The 25,028-nt window shown below is 47.8% G+C and overlaps 1 protein-coding gene across 6 annotated transcripts in view; it reads left to right on the forward strand.

The window, feature by feature from the left end:
- The window catches only part of slco2b1 (solute carrier organic anion transporter family, member 2B1), a 105,214-nt gene extending 95,871 nt beyond the window's left edge, over positions 1 to 9,343 (forward strand). For 3 of the 6 annotated variants that reach the window (XM_069892168.1, XM_069892170.1, XM_069892172.1), the window contains 4 exons: positions 217 to 337; positions 2,626 to 2,815; positions 8,326 to 8,460; positions 9,156 to 9,343. In XM_069892168.1, coding sequence (XP_069748269.1) covers positions 217 to 337; positions 2,626 to 2,815; positions 8,326 to 8,460; positions 9,156 to 9,170 — 461 coding nt within the window. In that variant the 3' untranslated portion in view covers positions 9,171 to 9,343. Of the gene's footprint in view, positions 1 to 216; positions 338 to 2,625; positions 2,926 to 8,325; positions 8,461 to 9,155 lie in introns of those variants that run through there. The other 3 variants (XR_011342359.1, XR_011342360.1, XM_069892169.1) reach the window with 3 other exon arrangements.
- The last annotated feature ends 15,685 nt before the right edge of the window (positions 9,344 to 25,028 follow it).

The raw sequence follows: 25,028 nt of genomic DNA on the forward strand, positions 1-25,028 counted from the left end.
CTAACAGGCCATTGAAAGCCTGCACGGGCTGCCAGCATTAGGACTGGGTGGTGGACCCCTTTGGAGCAGCGCTAGGTCTCCACTCCCTGCTCCCCCCGGATCGCACCAGCAGAAGTGCCGCCATTTTCATTTGCTTCGCTTTGTTCGTGAGCTGCATGTGTTGTGAGTTGCAGCTCCTCCCTCCCCCCACCCTCATGCGTCTGTGTTCTTCCCCAGCCTGGCTACCCGGACCAATCCTGTACGGAAGTACGATTGACAGCACATGTATCCGATGGGAAAGGAAATGGAACTCGAAGGCCGCTTGCCAATACTACAACATCAGTCTCTTCCGCGTCAGGTACAAATACCTCATGGATCACAAAGGCCTGCAGATGCTGTGGTTGAAGTAAAAACACAGAAATGCTAAAAGAATTCAGCAGGCAAAAATATACAACTGGCATTTCACACCTGACCCTTGATGGCAAGGTCTTTAGAACCGTAGAACATTACAGCACACAAACAGGCCCCTTTTGGCCCTTGTAGTCTGTACCGAACCATTTTTCTTTTCCCTCGTCCCACTGACCTGCACCCAGTCCGTACCCTTCCCATCCATGTACCTGTCCAAATTCTTCTTAACTGTTAACATTGACCCTGCATTCAGCACTTGTTCCACACTCGTGCCAATCTTTGTGTGAAGAAGTTCCCCCTCAACCTTTCCCCTTTCACCCTTAACCCATGTCCTCGTATCTCACATGCGAGAGAAACACAAAAGTCTGCAGGTGCCTGTGATAGTAAAAGACAAATAGGAGACAAGGATATTTTTTCCCAATTTTATTTATTAATCAAAGTAAATCAAAATATAAGTAAATACATAATATTCGTCCTATATAATCCCTAACCCCACCTACCCCTCCCAACCCCCCTCTAGTCTATCCCAAAAGAAAGAAAGAGAATTGAAAAGGAGATCAACTTCCATAACAACCTTCAAATATTGCCATGTTTTAGTGCAACCCCAGTGACCGTGGGGGAAAAATCTATTACAAATTCAATCCCATATATCTTGTATACGGCCTCCAAACTTTAACAAAGAAAGTTTAATTATTATGTCAATTATACATGATTTTTTTTCTCTAATGGAATGCCACAGCTAAAGCCAATCTCAAAAAACCAATTTGAGATTCATCTTGTTTTAATTCTAAACTCAATTTCTTAATATAACCCCATATAAGCAAAATTTTAAATTTAAATAAAGCTTCTAAAAATTCCTTAATTCTATTCCAAAAAGATCTCACATAACCAAATAGAGTGCAGGAAAGAGCCAACTTGCTTATGGCACCTAAAGCATAGATCAGAAGAAATAAACTTTTATTTCCTTAACTTTTCAGGAATTAAATATAACTGATGAATAAAGTTATAATGAACCAACCTATACCTTTCATTTACAATTTTAGTCACACTGTCCTCACATATCGACATCCAATCATCTTCAGAAATAGTCATAGATAAATCTTTTTCCCCTTTTAATTTGGATTTATAGATTGCTGGCTCAGGCCTTGCGTTCTGTGATTAAAGCATTCATCTCAGATATAAATCCTCTCTTGCCGCCTTCGGTAAGTAAACTTTCAACTTTAGACCGTCTCGGCAACCGTAACGTACACCCAAAATTATCCAACACTAAGGCTCTAACTTGATAATAAGTGAACAGGGTGTTTGGAGAAATTTCATATTTCTTCTTCATTCTTTGAAACAAAATAAAATACCCAGCTTCATAACAATCCTCTACCAACTTAATTCTGTTCTGGAGACAAGGATATATTACCGACATTTCAGGCCTGAGCCCTTCCTCTCAGGCTCAAAACGTTGGCAATGCATCTATCTCCTATAGATCCTGAAAAGACCGGCTGTGTTCCTCTAGCATTTTGGTGTCTATCTCATCTACCCTCAGTGGAAAAAACTACTCTGTCTGTCCCCCTCATCATTTTAAATACCTCTATCAAATCTCCCCTCATTCTTCTTCGCTCCAGGGAATAAAGTCCTAACCTGTTCCTGAAGTCCGGGCAACATCCTAGTAAATTTTCTCTGCACTCTTTCTATCTTATTGATATCTTTCCTGTAGTTCAGTGACCAAAACCGCACCAATGTCTTATACAATTTTACCATGACATCCCAACTCCTGTACATAAAATTTTGATTTCTGAAGCCCAAAATGTCAAAAGTTCTCTTTACAACCTGTGATTCCACTTTCAGGGAACTATGTATCTGTATTCCCAGGTCCCTCTGTTCTACCGCGCCCCTCCCCTCAGTGCCCGACCATTCACCATGTATGTCCTTTTTTGGTTTGTCCTTCCAAACTGCAACCCCTCACACTTGTCTGCATTAACTCCATCTGCCATTTCTCAGCCTATTTTTCCAGCTGGTCCAGATCCCTCTGCAAGCTTCGAAAACCTTCTTTGCTGTCCACAACGCCTCCAATCTTAGTGCCATCTGCAAACTTGCTGATCCTGTTTACCACATTAACATCCAGATCACTAATATCGATGTCTACATCTTGTGCTTGAACCTTGTGCTATATCTTCTGTCCAGTCAACCAAGGTGGTGCGGTGTTCTGGCCGGATGCATGACCGACTGTTCTCTCTTGTCACGCAGGTACATCGGGCTCCAGATGTTGTTCCAGTGTGCTGCCTTCCTCCTCTTCCTGATGACCTATTACTTCCTCCGGAAGGCCTTACCGAGACAGGAGAAGGTCACGGCTGAGTCAATGCCGCTCCCCAAGCAGACTGTGGAGAGGGAGATTCTGATGGATCGATCTGAGACCAAACCCAGCCCTCGGGTGAAGGTTTGACAAGTGCAGGAGTGTCGAATGTATAACCTGTACATAGACTGCCAAAGCAGCAGAAGGGTGGAAAACGAGGTCATGAATGTCCATCGATCCCACACTGCTCTTGTGTATGTTTCACTATTCCTGACACCCTTGCCCATTATGTAATAGTCTGTGTAATGTTATTCATTCTACACCGGAGAGAGAGATAGAGAGGGGGAGAGCAAGAGAAAGAGAGAGAGACAGAAAGAAATTTCTCCATGAAGCCAATCTCCCAGGAGGTGAGAGGACGATCTTTTAGATTTACACATAGAGCACGCTAACATTCCTTCTGGCCCATGAGCCCGTGCCTCCCAATTATACCCAATTGTCCTACAGCCCGCCCCCGGTACATTTTGAATGGTGAGAGGAAACCGGAGACCCCCCCCGGGGGGGAAACCCACGCAGACACGGGGAGAACATACAGACTTCTGACAGTGCAAGTTTTTAGACCTGGTCACTGGCGCTGTAACAACATCGTGCTAATTGCTACGCAAACTGTGCCGAGTGCTGGCCGGGGGTGGTGGGGGGGCTCCTTCCCCTCCCTATTCCCCAACCAAGTCCGGACGTTGACCTGGTGGCATTTAATTTTTTTTTAAAAAACTTCAGTCTCTGAGGCAAGAGATGGGGCTATTAACCCCGTTTGGAGGAAGAAAAGATCCCAAATGTAAACCATTCAGGAAAGATTGAAAGAGCACAGAGAAAATTGACAAAGACGTTGCTGGGACTTGAGGAGCTGAGTTACGGGCAAAGGTTGAATGAAGCATGAAAGTCTGCAGTCGGTGAGATTGTAGTAAAAACATGGAGGTGGGGGGGGGTGCTGTAAGGTAGTTTCTCCAGCCCTTCTGTGGTTTTACCTCAGGGAAAAGTCAAATAGGTGAGGAATTTATTCCCTGGAGTGTCGGAATATGAGGGGGGATTTGATCGAGGTGCACAAAATTATGAGGGGTACAGAGAGATTAAATGGAAGTCGGCTTCTGCCACTGAGATTGGGTAAGACAAGATGGGAAAAGGGAGAAGTTCAGGGGGAACATTAGGGGGATCTTCTTCATTCAGAGAGTGGTGAGAGTGTGGGCAAGTATAGTCCAGATGCATGTCAATGGGGCGAAGCAGAATAACAGTTCAGTACAGACTTTATGGGCCTTTTTCTGTGATGTATCCATGGGTCACGTCTCCAGAATGGAGGACCATCGCCTTCCCAAGATCGTGTTATATGGCGAGCTCTCCACTGGCCACCGTGACAGAGGTGCACCAAAGAAAAGGTACAAGGACTGCCTAAAGAAATCTCTTGGTGCCTGCCCCATTGACCACCGCCAGTGGGCTGATCTCGCCTCCAACCGTGCATCTTGGCGCCTCACAGTTTGGCGGGCAGCAACCTCCTTTGAAGAAGACCGCAGAGCCCACCTCACTGACAAAAGGCAAAGGAGGAAAAACCCAACACCCAACCCCAACCCACCAATTTTCCCCTGCAACCGTGTCTGCCTGTCCCGCATCGGACTTGTCAGCCACAAACGAGCCTGCAGCTGACGTGGACTTTTTACCCCCTCCATAAATCTTCGTCCGCGAAGCCAAGCCAAAGAAAAAGAATCCATGGTTCCATTCATAAAACCAATAATCAGTAACACCTTTACATCCCTCTGGACTCACTAAAGACATCCTCCCCACGTTCTGCAGGAGATGTAGTTGAGTCCGACTGCACGGTACAGGCCCTTCAGCCCAACTCATCCATGCTGGCCCAATTAGCATTCTGAGCTGGTCCCGTTTCCCTGCATTGGGTTTATCTCCCCGTCCATACATTTGTCTGAATGTTGATTGAACGTCGTAATTGTCCCCACTTCTACAGCACTTCTCTGGCAGCTCGTTCCAGGTGTGGACTCCCACCTCCCCCCCCCCCCCCCCCCAGCCCACCTCTGTGTGAAAGAGGTCTGAGGAACAGACTGTGAGCATTCAATTTATCTACGCCCCTCGTGATTTTATAAACCTCTGTAAAGCCACTCTCAGTCTACGACACTCCATGCAAATGAAATAAAATGTCGGACGGTGAACAGTCATGCACTTTGGTAGAAAAGATGAACGGAAAGTCTATTTCTTAAATGGGGCAAAACTGAAAATCCCCTGATGCAAAGAGGCCTGGGAGTCCTCGTGCAGGACAGTCTGAAGGTAAACTTGCAGGTTGAGTCAGTGGTGAAAAAGGCAAATGTGATGCTGGCGTTCATTTCAAGAGGAATTGAATCTAAAAGCAGGGACGTGATGTTGAGGCTTTATGAGGCCCTGGTGAGACCTCACGTGGAGGATTGTGAGCAGTTTTGGACTCCTCATTTAAGAAAGGATGAGCTGACTTTGGAGAGGGTTCAGAGGAGGTTCACAAGGATGATTCCGGGAATGAAAAGGTTATCGTATGAGGAGGGTTTGACAGCTCTTGCCTTAGACTCGGAATTTAGGAGAATGGTGGGGGGGGGGAGGAATATCTCATTGAAAGGTTGTTTCCCACGGTGAGGGAGTCTAGGATAAGAGGTCACAACATTAGGATTGAAGGGCGTCTTAGAACAGAGATGCGGAGGAATTTCTTCAGCAGGAGGGTGGAATTTGGTGCAGCAAGCAGACGCAAAACGCAGGCTATAGTCCACTTAAACTGTTATACACCAGTAGTATCTCGAGGTTCCCATGCGTGACTGGCCCGGATGGGCCGGCTCAAGTTTATATTCAGGTTGGCTGATTTACAGCTGGCCAGGTGGGGTCAGCCTCCCTGGTGGTCTTCCTGCAGGCACAGAGGTTGCCCCCTGCAGCTGTCTGGTGGGCACGTGGCCCAGTGTTGTGATTGTATCACCACAAGCTGTTGTGGAGGTCCCTCCCTGTAACGCCATGTCTCCAGACCTGTCAACACCCTGGTGGATCTCCTCTGCACCCCCTCCAGCTTATTTATGTCCTTCCTATAGCTGGGCCACCCGAACTCGCACAGTGCTCCCAGCGTGGTCTCACCAACGCCTTGTACAGCTGGACCATGAGGGCAATGGTGAGGGAGCACCTCCCTGCCCGATGGTCAGTTGACAGGAGGCACCTCACTGTCTGAAGTGCAGAGGGACTGCATGGTTTCAATATATACCGACCAATGTCATTAGTCTAGATTATCACCTGTTAGCTGCTGCATTTTATTGGCTGTGATAACCAAAAGCTGTGGGAGGTGCTATAGAAATGCACAACTTCATCCCACAATACCCACAATAACTGAGCCCTCGGATGGGTGAAGAGTATTTAAGTCGGCACCTTTGCCATTTCACAGGAGTATTAACGAGCATTAAGGGATGCTGAACTTTTCGAGGAGGTGTTAGGGCAGAAGTTAAAAAGAGGAGGGACGGGGACAAGGTTTGGGGAGGGATTTCTGGAGCTCGGGTCCCCGGAACTGACCATAGTGGAGCGATGGGATTCAAGGACAGATACCGTACGGTAAGACACAGAGGAGGGGAGAGGGCCCCAGTGCCCCAACCTGCACCCATTGTCTCTGCACACCAAACACAGGGCAGGCATGTAAGGGTTAGCGTCTCCCTTCCGTCTTGGAGCCTGGCCAGTATCTCAAGCCAAAACATTATGGTGGAATTGCAGAACTGGACTCCTTTGTATATAGAATGAAGTGAACTTTAGACAGCGTCGATTATAACATTCATCAATCTTTTGAACTTTAATGAACTCTTGTACTTCGAGATATATTTTTGCACATTTATCCTTCAGCTGGGAGAGATGAAACATTTGTTAATGTTTAATTTTGAGTTTTATGTTTTGAAAAGGAGTTTAAATGTGAAAAATGAATTTTCATTTAGTCTGAGAATCTGGAGTTAAGTGCCTTTTTACAATTTAAATATAAAATGTTTATTTTTTGGTTTAAAAATGCTAAATGTTTAAATTTAGACAATACAGCACAGTAACAGACTCTTTCGGCCCACGACTCTGCACCACCCAAATACCCCAATTAACCTACATGTGGGAGGTTGGGAGGAAACCGGAGCGCCCCCCCCCCCCCGCAAGGAAAACCCACACAGGTGTGGGGTGAAAGTGCGAACACCTGACAGACAGCACTGGATTAGAACCCAGGTCGCTGCCGCTGTTCTATCGTCTTGTTAACAGTAGGCCCTTTCATGCCAGGCCTCCACCTCGAGGCTGGTTACAAGCGCCTCGAAGTGCTCTCTGGAGCTGATGGAGGCGGGACGACTAGTGCCGCGGGGCCACCCGCCATAAATATGCGGCAGAGCAATGGCCGTCTTCCCTACCCATAATCCCCCACGCAGCTGGAACCGCTCTATGTTTCCCAGAACAGTGCCAGCGGCATGGAGAAATTGCGGGTAGGGAAGACGGCCATTGCCTTGCCGCGTTTTGAGCCGCAGAGAGCGGCCCCGAAGGCTGAAGCGGCCTGGTGAGGCTGTCACAGCCCGCACCAGCTGCCCCCTGATGGTTCCCGCCGGTCTCCCACTGCCATGACGGCTCCCGCCCGCCACCCCTGCCTCGAAGGGGTCATGGAGGAAGAAGGGTGAGTGGGGAGATGGGTTGCGGGCTGGCGGCGTCATCGGCCCCACCCCTAACCAGCCACTTGCAGCGACGTACATTCAGGTCAGGCGGCAGACTGCAGTGCTCCTCTGATTGTCCTTCCCCAAGGAGGGTTGGATTTGGCTCCTCGGAGCGGCCATGGCACATTCAGAGATAAGTTGTTAGGCCTCCAGTCAGGCATTTTCCTTGCCAGCTAATGGTTTCCCAGTAAAGAAATTCAAGATGAAGTCAAAAACCCCTGTACTTATCTCGATTAATTCAGTAAAGCTGCTGTCAACTATTTGGTTATGGAAAGGGAGGTGTGAAGATTGGAGATGGGAACAGGGATTGCACCTGAGCCACAGGTCTGCAGGGAAGAGGAAAGGGCTTGGGAGCTGAGAGACAAGCAGTGCCGACTGCCCTGATGTTCACTCTGGCTCAACGGTTGCGAGACCCTCATGGTGACTTGCTCACAGAAACTTTGGGCCAACGCTTGGGGGAACGGCACAGTGAGCGTGGCGGTTAGCGCCACGCCAGCAATCAGGAGCAGGGTTAGAATCCCATGGGGTTTGTACATCCTCCCCCTGTCCACGTGGGTTATCCCCCGGGAGGGGTGGGGGTTCTGGTTTCCTCCCACCATTCGAAACATAATGAGGGTGTGGGTTAATTGGGTGGCACGGGCTCGTGGGCCGGAAGGGCCTATTAACTCGCTGCATGTCTAAAATTAAAAAGATTTCTCACTAACTGAGTGGGGCAGTACTGAAGGAGGGTTACACTGCGGAGGGAGGAGGTACCTACGGGGCTGATATAATACAATGAGTCTGTAGCTGCACTGATTTATAACAGGTAACAAACAAATAAAGAATACACTCACTCGTTTCTTCCAGCACACCACGAAGTCAGCTTTCTCTATCCCACCCTAGACACAACAATGCATTCTTTACCTTTCCAAACCCCTCTTACCTTCTTATTAGATCACCGCTCCTCCTGCAAGTCTAATTCAAAGGAACGAAGGATTTATAACAACATTACCAGCACTGACAAGGCAGACAGCCCGAATCTCGCTCCCCAGGGCGAAACCGTCCCACGCTAGAGGACTTGTGTTTGAGGTGACGGGGGTGGGTTGAAGGGCGGTGTGCGGGGCAAGTGTTTCACAGAGAGTGGTGGGTGCCTGAAATGGGCTGCTGGGGGTAATGGGTGAAGCAGATATGGCGATCCTGTTCAGGAGGGTTTCTGATAGAAAATATTTGAAGGGGATGGAGGGATATGGATCACGTGCCAGCTGAACTCTGGTGTCTTGGACAACATAGATATCGCATGCCGAAGGCCCTGTTCCTGACAGTTCTGTGTTCTGTATTTGTTAAATTTAGACTCACAGCACAATAGCAGGCCCCTTCCGGCCCACGAGCCTGTGCCGCCCAATACCCCAATTAACCGGAGCGCCCAGATGGGGAGCACGTACAAACGCCTTGCAGGCGGCGGCAGATTCGAACCTGGGTTGCTGGCGCTGCAGTAGCGTCGCACTAGCCTTGCTGTCCTCTGTCTGCCAATCTGGGGGGCGGGGGCAAACCCGCGGTGGTGGTGTGACCTCTGCGACAGTGCGACCTTGCCTGAGGCAGGGAGGTACAGCCTGTGCACTGGGAGGGGTCAGGGAGAGTGGGACTTACACCATGGTGAAACTGTGGGCCTGGTGGGGCACTGAGGGAACCAGAGGCCAAAGGGAGGAGTGGCTAGCAGAAAGGCAAACGCTAGTTAAATGCAATTTAAATAATTTGACAACAATCTTTCTTTATTTAAATTTCAGCATTTTCCACGGTAACAGGCCATTTCAGCTCAGGATTCCATGCTGCTCAATTTACACCCAATTTATCTATGCCCCCGGAACATTTCAAAATCACGGCATAAACTGAAAGGGGAAATAACAACTTCTATTTGGCATTATGTACACAATGACATCTGTAAACCAATGAAATAAATATCTCCTGGATGGAACAGTGTGTGTTTGAAAGCATCTCTTGAAACGGGGTCCCTTTGTATGAGTGGGTATAGGATCATAGACTGTGCCATAGAAAAGCTTTCTTCAACATTTTTTTCCTTGCTAAAGGTGCTATATGAATTCTCTTTGTTGGTCAGTGTGGTGCAGGATTTGAAATAATGTCAAAAAATTATTCCAGAGATCAGGCAAATCAGAGCAAGGTTTGCAGGGTAAATGGTGGAGTAGAGGAGAGGGGGGATTTGACAGAGGTATTAAGATTATGAGGGGGATAGATAAGGTTGATGTGGATCGGCTCTTTCCCTTGAGGGTAGGAGAGATTGAAGCAAGAGGTCATGAGTTAAGGGCCAAAAGTTTAGAAGTAACATGAGGGGGAACTTCTTCACTCAGAGAGATGATGGGAGTGTGGAATGAGCTTCTGGGAGAAGTAGTGGCGGCAGTGTCCATTTTGTCACTTAAGGAAAAATTGGATAGGTGTATGGATGGGAAGGGAATGGAGGGTTATGGGCAGGGTGCAGGTAGGTGGGACTAGAGGAGTGGACTTGGTTCAGTGTGGACTAGGGGGGCTGAGATGGCCTGTTTCTGTGCTGGAATTGTTATATGGTTATTAAAAACCGCTTTCACACTGCCAAATAAAGTGGGTTGAACTGGGCAACTTACTGGCAGTATAAAAGGTCCCAACTGAGCTCTGACCCTTGGTGGGGGGTTGTGTCAGAGCCTGCCAGGTTAACTTGGTACCTGGTAGACTGCAATATGAATGGGGGTGTCACGACTGGAGGTTGGCCTCACCTCCACCCTCCTGCCCCTTAGTCGAGATATCCACATGAACCAGGTAATTCATGGTCCAGTGTGAACGGCTCACTGGGTACTGCAACCCGGGTAATTTATTTGCCTTTTTAGAGGGTTGTCAGTGATGTGAAAGTCTGCAGACACCATTGCTGAAGTAAAAAGCACAACCCTCATTCCAATATCCCCTCCCCTCAAGGGGAAGAGCCTATTCACATTATCTATCCCCCTCATAATTTTAAAGACCTCTATCAAATCCCCCCTCAACCTTCTACGCTCCAATGAAAAAAACCCCGTCTACTCAGTCTTTCTCCATATTCCAGATACTGCAATCCAGGCAACATTTGAGTCAATGTCTGCACCCTCTCTACCTTATTGATATCCTTCCTATAATTTGGGCACCTTCTCCAGTATTTGTTTTTACGGAACACTGGAGAGCATTGTCGAAGAAAGAGATATTGGGGTGCAGAGACTTGGTTCCCTGAAAATGGTGACTCAGTTGACGAAGAGGCGATTGACACATAAACTTCTTCAGTGACACTCTTGTTTGGTGTCCACTGCAACACGGTGAACAGACAAAGAGGTCGCAGCAAAACCTTACAGAGGTAGATTTATCCGGTCACAAGAGATCCTCAGGGCCAGCATTCTGTGCTAAACAACCGTGTGTGCTTTGTCCGTTAGCAGGGGTAAGGTTCATTAACGATCTGACCACGTTCAACTCCATTCTCGACTCAGTGAAGCAGCCAAGATCTGCACAGCACAAGGCCAATAACGACCCACACGACCAATAAAGGTCAAGATATACAATGCCCAGGCTTTACAGAGACCACATTTAAAGTATTATGAGCAGTTTTTGGCTCCATATCAAAGGAAGAATATGTTGGCATTGAAGAAGATCCAGAGGAGGTTTAAATTTACTTTTAAAAAAATATTTAGGCATCCACAAGTCCATGCTGGCCAATTTACACCGTTAACCTACACCCCATCCTGGTACATTTTGACCAGTGGGAGGAAACCGAAGTCCCCCCCTCCCCCCAAGAAAAACCCAAACAGACACAGAGAAAACGTACAAAGTCCTTAGACAGTGTGTGATTACAAGAACAATCCTGGGGATGAGAGGGTTAATGTCTGAAGAGCATTAGACTGTAGAGTTTAGAAGGACCGAGGGGGATCTCATCGAAGCTTGCCTGGGGGAGTCTAGAACCAGAGGGCTATGGTGATGCAACCACCGGACTCTCTGGGTGACTGCCCGTGCCTGTCTGCAATTCCTACCTGCCTTCTGCAGGGGGTGACCCACTGTACCTGCAAGGAGGTAACCTGGGAGACTGGCTCCACCTACTCCCTGCCAGTCACCGGCCCCACATAAAGGCTCTCGCCATTCCCCTGGGCAGGGGCAGAGCACGGAGCCAGAAGGGATTCAGAACTTGGTATGCACATAAGCTAATTAAAGCCTTCCATTATTTGTGCCTGTTTGTTCGCACTGCAGCGTACCACAATTTAATTAGCTTAATTGTAAAGAACCATGGAGAAGTTGCTCAGCATAGAGAAGCTAGATATTGACCACCAATGCCCAGAAACTAAGCATGTGATCGGGGCAATCGTCCCCACTCCGGCTAAGGTCATCAACTCAGACCAGAAGAAACTCGTAGTACTGTTCGCATTCCATACGACCTATGACTGCACCAGGTACGAACCGGGGATGGCCATCCTGGAAACTGTCTACCAGCCCCCAACGAACGTACTCTACTCCAAGTACCTGCTTAGCACCAGGCTACAACAGCCAGGTGAATCAGTAGAGGGTCGCCTTGGGGCACTGCGTGAACTGCCGTGCCTGTACACCACAAGGGTACTGCCTCAGAATAAAAGGACGTCCGTTTGGAACAGAGATGAGAAATTTCTTCAGCCAGACGGCAGAGAATCTGTGGAATTTGTTGCCTCAGACGTTTGCGGAGGTAGATTTAAAGTGGAGATTGATAGGTCCTTGATTGTAAGGGTGTCAAAGGAGAGGAAAAATACATCAGCCATGATTTGACTCGATGGGCTGAATGGCCTAATTCTAGTCTAAAACGGATTCCAAAAACTCGTCTTGATGTTAATTTCATCACCGTCAATAGATTTGGAGTCAGCATTAACCACAAGCTCAACGGAATGAAAATTTTGACTAGTATAAATGCAGAAATGCAGGGGGAACTCAGCAGGTCTTGCGGTGCCCAGAGCAGGTCAGGCAGTGTTTATTGTCACTTGAACCCCACACTGCACAGCAGTGCCACAGAGTGAAAATGATACATGTTCCTGAGACCACAGTGATTTTACAAAAGCTGCTTGACAAAAACAGCACTGCATACAATAAATATAAAAAGATGCTGAAAATGTCACCTGTTTAGGTGGACGTTCTCCGATCCCGAGAGGCTGCTGTGGGCTGCTAGATGCGCAGCCATCACAGGTCAGGTCACCAACCTCTCCAGGACAAAGTCCACCAGCAATAGGGGAAATGGGCAGCTGTACAGTCATAGTTCACAGAGCTTCCAACAACTCCGACACCGACCAGCCTAGGTCAACGCATCTTCTAGAATTCTGGACACACCGTGATGAAGCTCAGGTCAATCATTCTTTTAGAACTCTGAACGCGCCGCGATGAGGCCCAGGACAATGCATCTTTGAGAACTCCGAATGTGCCGCGATGAAGCCCAGGGCAATGCATCTTCTAGAACCCTGGACACAATGCGATGAGGCCAGGGCAATACATCTTCTAGATCTCCGAACGCGCTGCGATGAGGTCCAGGGCAATGTATCTTCTCGAACTCCAAACACGCCATGATTAGGCCCAACTCAATGCATCTCTAGACCTCTGAACCTGCCACGGCTCGGCAGCTCCAGTCACCACCTCCGACTCTGCCGCTCCACCCTCTCCTCTCAATCTCTGGCAGTAGACCTCTCCCCCCCCCCCCCCCCCCCACCAACGTTGACTGGAAGAGTCTGAAAAGCTGCAAGGCCACAACGACACAAAGTGGCTCGACCTCCTCCTCTCGACCGTGCCTGAAACTCAGTCCTTCAGCAGGTGGGTTCTCAGCAACTCCGCAGCATTAGCTCAGAGTGGCTCCTGTTCAGTACTTCCCACTTGCAGCACATGACTCACTGGGATCCAAAACCAAATGCCATCAAATTAGAAGTTGGGCATGGCACCAGCTTGCAAGTTCCTGCAGCAACCATCATTCAGAGAGCCTCTGGCACCCGCTCTGCCATCTTGAATCCGGGGATTGATGATTCATATATAACCGAAGTTTCGGGCTTGAAGCCTTCTTCAAGGTATGAGCAAACAGCTGGCAAGGGATGAATGGGCAGGGGAGGAGTAGAGGCCAACAGACAAAAGGTGTTAATTGGATATTGATGGGAGGTCAGGAGAGGAAAGCTGAGAATTGACTAGGGGAGGGGGGTTTTTTGGAGGAAAGGAGAGAAAATGAGAGCGTGCTGGAGGGCAAACCTCAGGCTCAAAATATCTTGACCTCTGATGGACGCTGCGAGACCTGCCGAGTTCCTCCAGCATTTGTCATCTGCATCAGCATACTTGCCCTCCCACCGCCCCTACACACTCCCTCCCTCCACCCCTACACACTCCCTCCCTCTGCCCCTACACTTGTCCTCCCTTCACCCTTACACTCGCCCTCCCTCTGCCCCTACACCCTCCCTCCCTCCACCCCTACACACTCCCTCTCTCTGCCCCTACATGCCCACCCTCCACCCCTACACTTGCCCTCCCTCTGCCCCTACATGCCCTCCCTCTGCCCCTACACTCACCCTCCCTCCACCCCTACACTCACCCTCCCTCCGCCCCTACACTCGCCCTCCCTCCACCCCTATACCCTCCCTCACTCACCCCTACACACTCCCTCCCTCTGCCCCTACACTCGCCCTCCCTCTGCCCCTACACCCTCCCTCCCTCCACCCCTACACTCGCCCTCCCTCTGCCCCTACACCCTCCCTCCCTCCACCCCTACACACTCCCTCCCTCCACCCCTACACTCGCCCTCCCTCTGCCCCTACACCCTCCCTCCCTCCACCCCTAAACACTCCCTCCCTCCACCCCTACACACTCCCTCCCTCTGCCCCTACACTCACCCTCCCTCCGCCCCTACACTCACCCTCCCTCCACCCCTAGACCCTCCCTCACTCCACCCCTACACACTCCCTCCCTCCGCCCCTACACTCGCCCTCCCTCTGCCCCTACACCCTCCCTCCCTCCACCCCTACACACTCCCTCCCTCTACCCCTACACACTCCCTCCCTCTGCCCCTACACTCACCCTCCCTCCGCCCCTACACTCACCCTCCCTCCACCCCTAGACCCTCCCTCACTCCACCCCTACACACTCCCTCCCTCCGCCCCTACACTTGTCCTCCCTTCACCCCTACACTTGCCCTCCCACTGCCCCTACACTCGCTCTCCCTCTGCCCCTACACTCACCCTCCCTCCGCCCCTACACTCGCCCTCCCTCCACCCCTACACCCTCCCTCCCTCCACCCCTACACACTCCCTCTGTTCGATCCTGCATACCCTCTCCCTCTGCTCCTACACACTCCCTCCCTCCATCCCTACACACTCCATCTCTCCATCCTTACAAACTCTCTCCCTCCGCCCCTACACCCTCCCTCCACCCCGAATATACTCCCTCCCTCCAACCCTACACTCTCCCTCCCTCCAACCCTACACTCTCCCTCCCTCCAATCCTACACACTCCCTCCCTCCAACCCTACACACTCCCTCCCTCCAACCCTACACTCTCCCTCCCTCCAACCCTACACACTCCCACACAGTGACTGCAGTGAGAGCAACATACAAAACCCAGTGCAGTAACTACCCTGCCTCCCACCGGCCCCTCTGTCAGCCCCTCCCAATCTCCCCCCCCTCCTGAGAAGGACCCACCCCTCCGAGATGGATAAGGCCAGTGGGTGCACTGGAACACCACCGCCTACAGATTCCCCTCCTGGTCACACAACATCCCGGCCTGGAAATATATCACCCGTTATTCACCATCACTGGGGTCTCAACCCCTGGGACCTACTTCCCCACCAGCACAGGGGGAGGGGGGAGCTCCTTCACCAGAAGGACAGAAAGGCTTTAACCCCCACTACCTACCAGTGTAGGATGGGCAATAAATGCTGGCGTTGGCCGTGATGAGAAAAGGAAGTCTAGCAAACTAGGCCGTTGGGGCAACCTTTGGAGATGTAGTTAATCATCTTAGGAAAGAACACTGATTAATCTCGTTTAGGAGCAGGCCCAAGCCCGAAATGTTGGTCCCTCTTTTACTTTCCTGTGGATGCTGTGTGACCCGCTGACCTTCTCCAGCACATTTGTGCTTTGCATTCAGCCCAGACCTCTGCAGGCTTTCCTGTTGATCCCCGACTGCTGCAGACTTCAGAGAAGGTTTATTAGCGGGCTATATTGGAACAAGAACCTTCCAGCTGTGACATATTCATCTTCCAACCGGGACCTCACGCCAGCAGGGAGGAAGCCCACCCACTCTATCAGTACTTCCCCACAGTCAGACAGCCTTCCTGTTGCAACACTCACTTGGTTCTGAGGAAGTGAGCTGCAGGGATGGTGGACAAGGGGGTGTTGACCTCAGCATTTCCAGTCCTTTGGCAATCATTAGGAATGACAGATAGAGCACGGAATGTGACAGAATGTAGATAAGTTTTTGGGAGACAAATTGGGGCAGGATTTTTTTAGTGTACGTCACATACAAACACTTCAAAATAGATCTTATTTAAAATACTGGAGCTCTGCTCATGCTAGACGTGTTGTGAATGCTTAGTTCAGCCTGGTCAAAGCCCTTTTGTTTCAAGAGGAGAGGACCGGCTGTCTGATGTTTCACTTGAAATAAGGGAAACAAAAAGGAACTCTGTGGTGACCTGAAAGAAAGAGGTGATCATCTGGAGAACCCTGAGGGGGCAAGTTTCGTCAGCAAGACGCTGAAGTGGCTGATGGAAGTACATCAGTTGTGGGTGTCCTGGAACAACAAATCTCTCTCTCTGAAAACCAATAAGAACCTTCCTGAGTGGTAACCATTTACCTTTCGAGCACCAAAGCCCAATGAACTTTATAAATGTTAAATTCTGTGCACACTCTAAGAATAGCCTGCAACCAGTGAACTTGGAGGAATGAGGTGAGATTGGACTGTGAATCAAAGAACTTTTCTGAACTTACACACACATTACACGCACGTGAGCTTAGAATTAGAAAGGGGTTAAGTTAGGATAGATAAGTCAATAGTGAAAGTGTGATTCTATTTTCATGTTTAAAGATAATTAAAAGCAACTTTTGTTTAAGTAACCATTTGTCTTGGTAAATTTCTAATGCTGCTGGGTTTTGGGGTCCTCTGGGCTCGTAACAGGTAACAGGCCCTTCCAGCCCACAAACCCGTGCCACCCAATTACACCAAGTTTCAAACGGTGGGAGGAAATCAGAGCCCCCAGGGGAAGCCCATACAGACATGAGGAGAGCATACAAACTCCTTACAGATGGTGCGGGATTCGAACCTTGGTCCCAATTGCTCACGTTGTAACAGTACAGCCCATGTTCATCTCCTCCACCTCATGTGCTGTACACATTGGTAGGTTGTTGTAATGCTCACTGCGCCATCCCCACTTTCCTTGTTGATCATCTACTGTCCGTATCTGAGGATGATGAGCAGATTGCCTTCAGGAGACTGACTCCGAGGAAAACATCTGATCCCGATGGAGTACCTGGCCGAGTACTGGAAACCTGTGCTGACCAACTTGCCAATGGAGCCATGGACATCTTCAACCTCTCACTCTGGCAGGGCATGGTACCCACCTGGTTCAAAGGGTCAAACCTGAGCACAAGAAGAGTCTGGTAACTTGCCTAAATGACCATCGACAAGTGGTACTCGCACAACAGTGAAGAAGTGTTTTGAAAGGCTGGTGATAAAGCAGATCAGCTCCTGTCTGAGTGGTGACATGAATACATTCCAGTTCGCCTATCATGGCATCATGGCAACAGGTCTACGGCGGATGCCATCTCACTGACTCTACACAAAGCCCTGGAACATCTGGACAGTAAAGATCCATATATCAGGATGCTCTTTATTGACTACAGTTTGGGATTTAACACCATCATCCCCTCAAAACTGATCAGCAAACTCCAAGACCTAGGAGTTAACACCCCACTGTGTAATTGGATCCTGGATTTCCTCACCTCCAGGCCACAATCAGTGAGGATTGGTAAGAACTTCTCCCCCACAATCCCCATCAGTACCGGAGCACCACAGGGCTGTGTTCTTAGCCCCCTGCTCTACTCACTTTACACCTACGACCGCGTGGCTCGGTACTACAATAACAGCATCTACAAATTTGCTGACGATACCACGGTAGTGGGTTGGATAAAGGAAGGGGATGAGTCAGTGTACAGGAGGGAGATTGAAAACTTGGCTGAATGGTGCACCAACAACAACCTCTCACTCAATGTCACCAAATCTAAGGAGTTGATTGTTGACTTCAGGAAAGGAAAGCCAGAGGTGGACGATCCAATGACCATTGGGGGATCAGAAGTGGAGAGGATGAGCAAATTTAAATTCCTGGGAGTCACCATCTCAGAGGATCTTTCCTAGACCCAACACACCAATGGCATTGTGAAGAAAGCACGTCAGTGCCTCTACTTCCTCAGGAGTTTGTGGAGGTTTGGTATGACACCAGAAACCCTGGCAAATTTCTACAGAGGTGTGGGGGAAACTGTGCTGACCGGCTGCATCACGGCTCGTACGGGGACACCAGTACCCCTGAGCATAAAGCCCTTCTAAAGGTAGTGGACACAGCCTAGGACATCACAGGAAAAACCCTCCCCACCATCGAGAACATTAGGGAACTATGGGGAACACTGCCATCGGAGAGGAGCAGCAATCAAGCAAAAGAGGTGTCAGGGCCCAAGACTCCCACCACCAGGTTCAAGAAGAGCTGCTCCCCCTCCGCCATCAGACTCCTCAACGACAAACTCAATCAGGGACTCATTTTGAACATAATTTTATTTATTTTTTCTTCTGTATTGCACAGTAAATTTCTTTTTTTGTTTACACTTCTCTCTTGTCTATGTATTGTGACAGATTATAGATATATTTTTGGGAGATAAATTGGGGCAGATTTTTTTCGTTTAGGTCACATACAAAAACTTCAAAATAGATATTATTTAAAATTATTTCATTATTAAAATACTGGAGCTCTGCTCATGCTAGACAGGCTGGCTCCAAAAGCCTTTGCAAAAGCTATCAAGGGACTTCACTAATGGATACTTGTTTATAAAAAGGCAATAGATGAAAGAACTAGTCAGAGTCGCAGGCTATCTGGAGTGGAACTTGCTGTTCTAAGAGGGTCATGTGGTTTTTCAAGCAGAGAGAGTCAAACAGGCTTTCTCTCAGAGAGAGAGAGATCTGCAGTTCCACAGTAAGCAGCAGCTGGGACTGAAACAGGACAAGCTGGCAAGCTTGTGGAAACCCCCATTTGGAAGACGGGTTGTGACAGCTTAGTTCAGCCTAGTCAAAGCCCTTGTGGTTCATGCAAGAGGAGACGACTGGCTGTCTAATGTTTCACTTGATATAAGAAAAATAAAAAGGAACTTCTGGAAAAACCAGAGGGGGTAAGTTTTGTCGGCAAAACACTGATGTGGCTGGTTACAAGGAATCAGTTGTGGTTGTCCAGAGGACAACAAATCTCTCTCTGAAAACGGACAAGAACCTTCCTGAGTGGTAACCATTTACCTTCCAAGCACCAAAGCCTGGTGAACTTTATACATGTTAAATTCTGTGCACAGTCTAAGAATTGCCTGCAACCAGTGAACTTGGAGGAATGAGAAGTGAGATTGGGCTGTGAATCAAAGAACTTTTCTGAACTTACACACACATTACACACACGTGCACTTAGAATTAGAAGGGGGATAAGTTGGGTTAGTTAAGTCAATAGTGATAAGTTAAAGTTTGATTCTGCTTTCATATTTAAAGATAATTAAAAGTAACTTTTGTTTATGTAACCATTTATATTGGTTAATATCTATTGATGCTGGGTTTTGGGGTCCTCTGGGCTCATAACAGTATCTTGAGTACAGTTTGTTTGCACTGACAATAAGTGATAATTCTGCCTCACCTGTAGGAAAAGATTCTCAAGGTTGTACAGGATGTCATGTGTGTACTCTGACAATTGGCATTCCCAATATTGATTCTCCGTCACTAATTGGGAACCACTTGAGAAGGAAGGACTAGGATGACAAAGCTGATGCCCCAGCAATACAAAGACTAGAAGATGTCGAAAAACTGACAGGCTTTTATTAAAAACGGACTGGAGGCATGTCCATGCTGGTCGACTGCCCTGAACTGAGGAAGGGGGGCCTTGATTCAGGGCCTCAGGCGCCGTCAGGCAAGGGGGCATGTTCTAGCACAAGAGCACCTGGGATGAGGAGAGGGGTCATCAACTTAGTCACAAAGGAAAATTAGGCAAATATAAGGTTCAGGGCCCTGGGGCAGTTAAAGACAATACAATTCAATTGTAAACAAACAAACAAGAAGGTTGTAAGGGTCTAATCAAGACAGACTGAATACACTGGGACCAAGGACAATACAAAAGTCAGAATCAAAATTTATTATCATGAACGTGTCACAAAATCCATTGCTTTGCGGTAGCACCACTGTTTTAATCGTCCCTCATTGACTCGTTATGTGCATGGTTTCAAAACTCCAAAGGAAATGGGCCAATGACAACTTTTCTCAAGGCAAATAATTCAGTAACAATTGGGTCCAGAGCAATGATTCTCAAGCTTCCCTTCCCACCCACATCCCACCTTAAACAATCCCTTACTAATCACGGAGCACTGATGGCATAGGGATTACTTAAAGTGGGATGTGAGTGGAAAGAAAAAGGTTGAGAACTACTGGTTTATATAAACCACCTTACAATATAAATTAAATGCAAGAGAAGCTCAAAGTAAGGCCGTGTCTTTGGTTCATTGATCATTCAGGAATCTGACAGCAGTGGGGAAGAAGCTGTCCTTGTGCCGCCGAGTGCTCGTCTTCAGGCTCCTGTACCTTTTTCCCGATGGTAGCAGAGTGAAGAGGGCACAGCCTGGGTGGTGGGGGGGTGGGTCTTTGAGGAAACCACCTCTTGTAGATGAGCTTGATGGAATGAAGTCTAGTGCTCTTGATGTTGGCTGAATGAATGACCCCCTGGAGTTTTTTTTTGTCCTGAGAGTTGGCGCCTCTGTAAACAGTGATGCAACGTGCTGGAGAAACTCAGCAGGTCACTCAGCATCAATTGGAAGTAAAGGGGAACCAACCTTTCGGGCCCTTTGTCACGATGTGAGCAAAAAAACAGACAAGCTCCTGAAAAAAAGATGAAGGGAGAGAGGGAGGAAGGGGCAGCGGGAGGAGTACAGGCTAACAGGTAAGGAGGCCATAGGTGGGAGGGTGGAGAAGAAGGAAGCTGGGAAGTTGTGGGGGAGGGGGGTAGCTGTCCGAATGGACAGGGAAGGGAAGGGGCAGGGAGCTGGAGGAACGGAGGCAGAATTTAATGATACAGCACGAGACCAGGCCCTTCTGGCCCATGTACTCAATAACACGCAATTCACTGACCAACCTCGTACGTTTCTGGAGGGTGGGAGGAAACCAGAGCACCCGGTAGAAACCCACACAGGTCACGGGGAAACGTGACACGTTGTTGAGCAGGTCATTTTATTCTTGCATTAAGAACTTGGGAGAGCGTAGGACCACTCAGGGACAACGGAATTAAGGTTGGACTTGGAGGAAATGGACAAGGTACTAAATGAATATCTTTCCATCGACGTTTACCAAGGAGAAGGGCATGGAGAGTGACAGGGAGCATAATGTGGAGAATAATCAAGTTCTGGGGCATTTTGGGCATTACGATCTCCCATAAAATGGGATTATCACTGTAAGGGTTAGTATAGATAGGAGGGACTGAATGGTCACAGTTAATGTTTAACATTTCACACAAGCACAACACAAGTCACAGCAAAAATTCAATACCTTGAAAGAACTGAGGGAAGGTTTGTCACAGTCTATTCCAGAATTCAATACATTTGCAAAGACACTGTGATACTGTAAGGGAGAACCATTCTGGCTGCTGAAGAAGAAGCAGCTTTTTGAAGCAGCTCTTGCTAGCCATTTCTGTGACTGACTGGGCCTTTTCGGTGAAGTGGCCTGTGAACCCATGCCGCCCAATTACACCCAATTGACCTCCAACCCGTTTTTGAATGGGTGGGAGGAAACCAGAGCCCCTGGGGAAAACCCACACAGACACGGGGAGAACATTCAAACTTCTTACAGACGGTGCGGGATTCGAACCTGTGTCACTGGCGCTGTTACAGCACTGCGCGAACCGCTACACCAACCGTGCCATTAGTTACAGCTAGTGGTGTTCCTCAGGGATTAGTTTTGGGACTGTAGAGTGCGTCGAAAGAACCAAAGACTTGTTGATCCAAACCAACGCTTTTATTAACTAAAAGTAGGTCGACCAGTCCAGAATGACCTGGTCTGGCGAGGAGCAATCCTTTAAGACCTGCCAGTAGGTGTGGCTACACTCTCAGCCAATCACAGTCATCCTACACGACCCTCTGTACCTATACACATTGGTGTTAGAATCTGTACTATCACAGGGACCCCTGTTTATTGCAAGATTAAAAGATAATGTGGATGAAAAAGATGGGTGGGTAAGTAAATTTGCAGATGACACTAATATTGATGGAGCAGTGGACAGTTTAGAAGGCCATCAAAGGGGTGGCATGGTGAGTGCAATACCTTTTCAGTGCCAGCGTCCGGAAATGGGGTTCGAATCCCACGCTGTCTGTAAGGAATTTATACCTTCTCCCTACATCCGTGTCGATCTCCCCAAGGGCTCCAGTTTCCTCCCACCATTCAAAATCTACCAGGGATTGTAGGTTAATTGGGTGTAAATTGGGCTGCACAGGGCTCGTGGGCCAAAATGGCCTGTTACCCTGAGGTATGTCTGAATTTATAAAATTTAAATTTAAAGAATTCATCAAGATGTAGGTTAGTTACAGGTATGCGCAGAGAAATGAGAGATGGAGTTCATCCCGGTCAAGTGTGAAGTGTTGCACTTTGGAAACTCAAGTATAAGAGGAATGTACACAGTTAAAGTTGGGGTTCTTAAAGGTATTGATGTGTCAAGGGATCTGGGGATCCAAGTTCACAGCTCCACACAAGTGAATAGGGCAGTAAAGAAAGTGTATGGTACGCTTGACTTCATTGGGCTGGGCAATGAAAGTGAGGATGTCATGTTCCAGCCTCACAACTTTATAGCACAGTTCAGGACCTTCAGCCCATAAGGTTGTGCTGACCTATTTCAACCTACTCAACAATCTAAACTTCCCTACCTCACCCCCATAACCCTCTATTTCTCTTTCATCCATGTGCTTGTCCAAGAGTCTTTTGAATATCCCTATTGTACCAGCCACCCCCAGCAATGCATTCCTGGCACCCTCCACTCTCTGTGTAAAAAGAAACTTAACCCTGACATCTCCCTTAAAGATTCCTCCCTTAATCTTGTACAGGTGTTCTCTGGTGTTTGTCCCTTTTGCCCTGGAAAACAGATGCTGGTCATCCATCCTCTCTATGCCTCTCATCATCTGGAAGACCTCTATTAAGTCACCTCTCATTCTTTTCAGCTCCCAGCTCTTGCCTCATAAGACTTGTTTCCCAATCCAGGCAATACCCTGGTAAATCTCCTCTGCAACCTCTCCATAGCTTCCACATTCTTCCTATAATGAGGTGACCAGAACTGAACACAATACTCCAAGTGTGGTCTCACCAGAGATTTGTAGGGTTGCAACATGCCCTCTCGTCTCTTGAACTCAGTCCCCCTATTAATGAAGCCCAACATCCCATAGGCCTTAAATATCCTATCAACCTGTGCGGTGGCCTTGAGGGATTTGGATTTGTCACCCCGAGGTCCCTCTGTTCCTCCGTACTGTTAAGTAACTGACCGTTAACCCTGTACTCACCCTTCTGATCTGACCTTCCAAAATGCATCACCTCACACTCCACCTGCCACTTTTCTGCCCAACTCTGCATCCTGTGGCAACCAACAATAACCTTCTACTCCAGTGGTTTTCAAACTTTTTTTTCAATTCACATTCCACTTTAAGTAATCCCTAGGCTATCGGTGCTCTGTGATTAGTAAACGATTGCTTAAGGTGGGATGTGGGTGGGAAGAAAACGTTTGAAAACCCCTCTTTTAATTGACCCTCATTGACTCGTTATGTGCAGTTTCAGAGCTCCAAAGGGAAATGGGCCAGTGACAATTTTTCTCCAGCAAAATATTTCAGTAACAAATGGGTCCAGAGCAGAGGTTCTCAACCTTCCCTTCCCACTCACATCCCACTTTAAGTAATCCCTTACTGATCACAGAGCACTGATGGCCTAGGGATTACTTAAACTGGGATGTGAGTGGAACAAAAAGTTTGAAAAATCACCCGTTCTCCACCTCCCTTCGTATCACCTCAAGGACAGAAAATTTCGTCTGAGAAACGAGATTTGCTGATAATCATTCCTTTTTCCACAGAAACAGGAAACTCAGATGTTGGGGAGTTCCATGTTGACAACTATTATGCAATTCTATTATCAACTCCTTTCATTAGAAAACATTGGAAAGGAAATTGAGCCTGGCAATTGGTTTTGGACTCGGTGTACATAATTGTTCAAACTTCTTTGACAGGAGAATTCTAAGTTTTATATTTCCTGTTACAGATTAGAATGCCAAGATTCTAAATTTATGTGGAGTATGTGACAGACTGTTATATTTTATATTATATATAGATATGTTTTAAAGGAGTTTTAAATCATGGCAGGTTTTTTTTAAGTGTAGGTCACATAAAAACACCAAAACAGATCTCATTTAAAATGCCAGAGCTCTCAAGCCAGTCAGTCCATGCTCTGAGTGCCTTTGCAAAAACTTTGAAGAAGGCCTATAAGGACTTCACAAGTAGGTGTTAATTGGACATGTTGTGGAGTAATGGATTATTGTTTTGGGAAGCAACAGATGAACGGACTCAGAAAATTGGGTCCGGAACCGCAGTCTGTCTGATGCAGTTGGCTGTTCTAAGAGGGTCATGTGGTTTTCTCTGAGTGAGAGAGAGAGAGAGAGAATTCAGTTCTACATGTGGAAAAACCCCATTTTGAAGATGGGTTGTGAGTTCTTAGTTCAGCCTGTTCAAAACCCTTGTGGTCCATACAAGAGGAGAGGACTGGTTGCCTAATGGTTCACTTGGAATAAGGGAAACAAAAAGGAACTCTGTGGTGACCTGAAAGAAAGAGGTGATTATCTGGAAAACCCTGAGGGGGCAGGTTTCTTCACCAAGACCTGATTGGAAGGAATCAGTTTGTGTCCAACGAGCAACAAATCTCTCTTTCTCTGAAACCTTCCTGAGGAGTAACCATTTACCTTTCAAGCACCAGAGCCTGGTGAACTTCATAAATGTTAAATTCTGTGCACAGTCTAAGAATTGCCTGATATTGGTGAACTTGGAGGAATGAGATTGAACTTTTTCTGAACTTGCACACCCATTACATTCATGTGCACTTAGAATTAGAAGGGGGTTAATACTAATAAGTTAAAGTCTGATCCTGTTTTCATGTTTAAAGGTCATTAAAAGCAACTTTTGTTTAAATAACCATTTGTCTTGGTGAATTTCTATTGCTGCTGGGTTTTGAGGTCCTCTGGGCTCATAACGTCAGAATTGATAACAAGTTTATATCACGCAAGTTGTACAGATGCTCTGAGATTCTCACTGCATCCAAACAAGAATTTGTAGAGAAAATCTGTAAGAGAAAACTACTTGAATTGGGGTCAGAGAGTCAATAAATAT

The sequence above is a fragment of the Narcine bancroftii genome, chromosome 7 (assembly GCF_036971445.1).
Source record: "Narcine bancroftii isolate sNarBan1 chromosome 7, sNarBan1.hap1, whole genome shotgun sequence".
NCBI lineage: Eukaryota > Metazoa > Chordata > Chondrichthyes > Torpediniformes > Narcinidae > Narcine > Narcine bancroftii.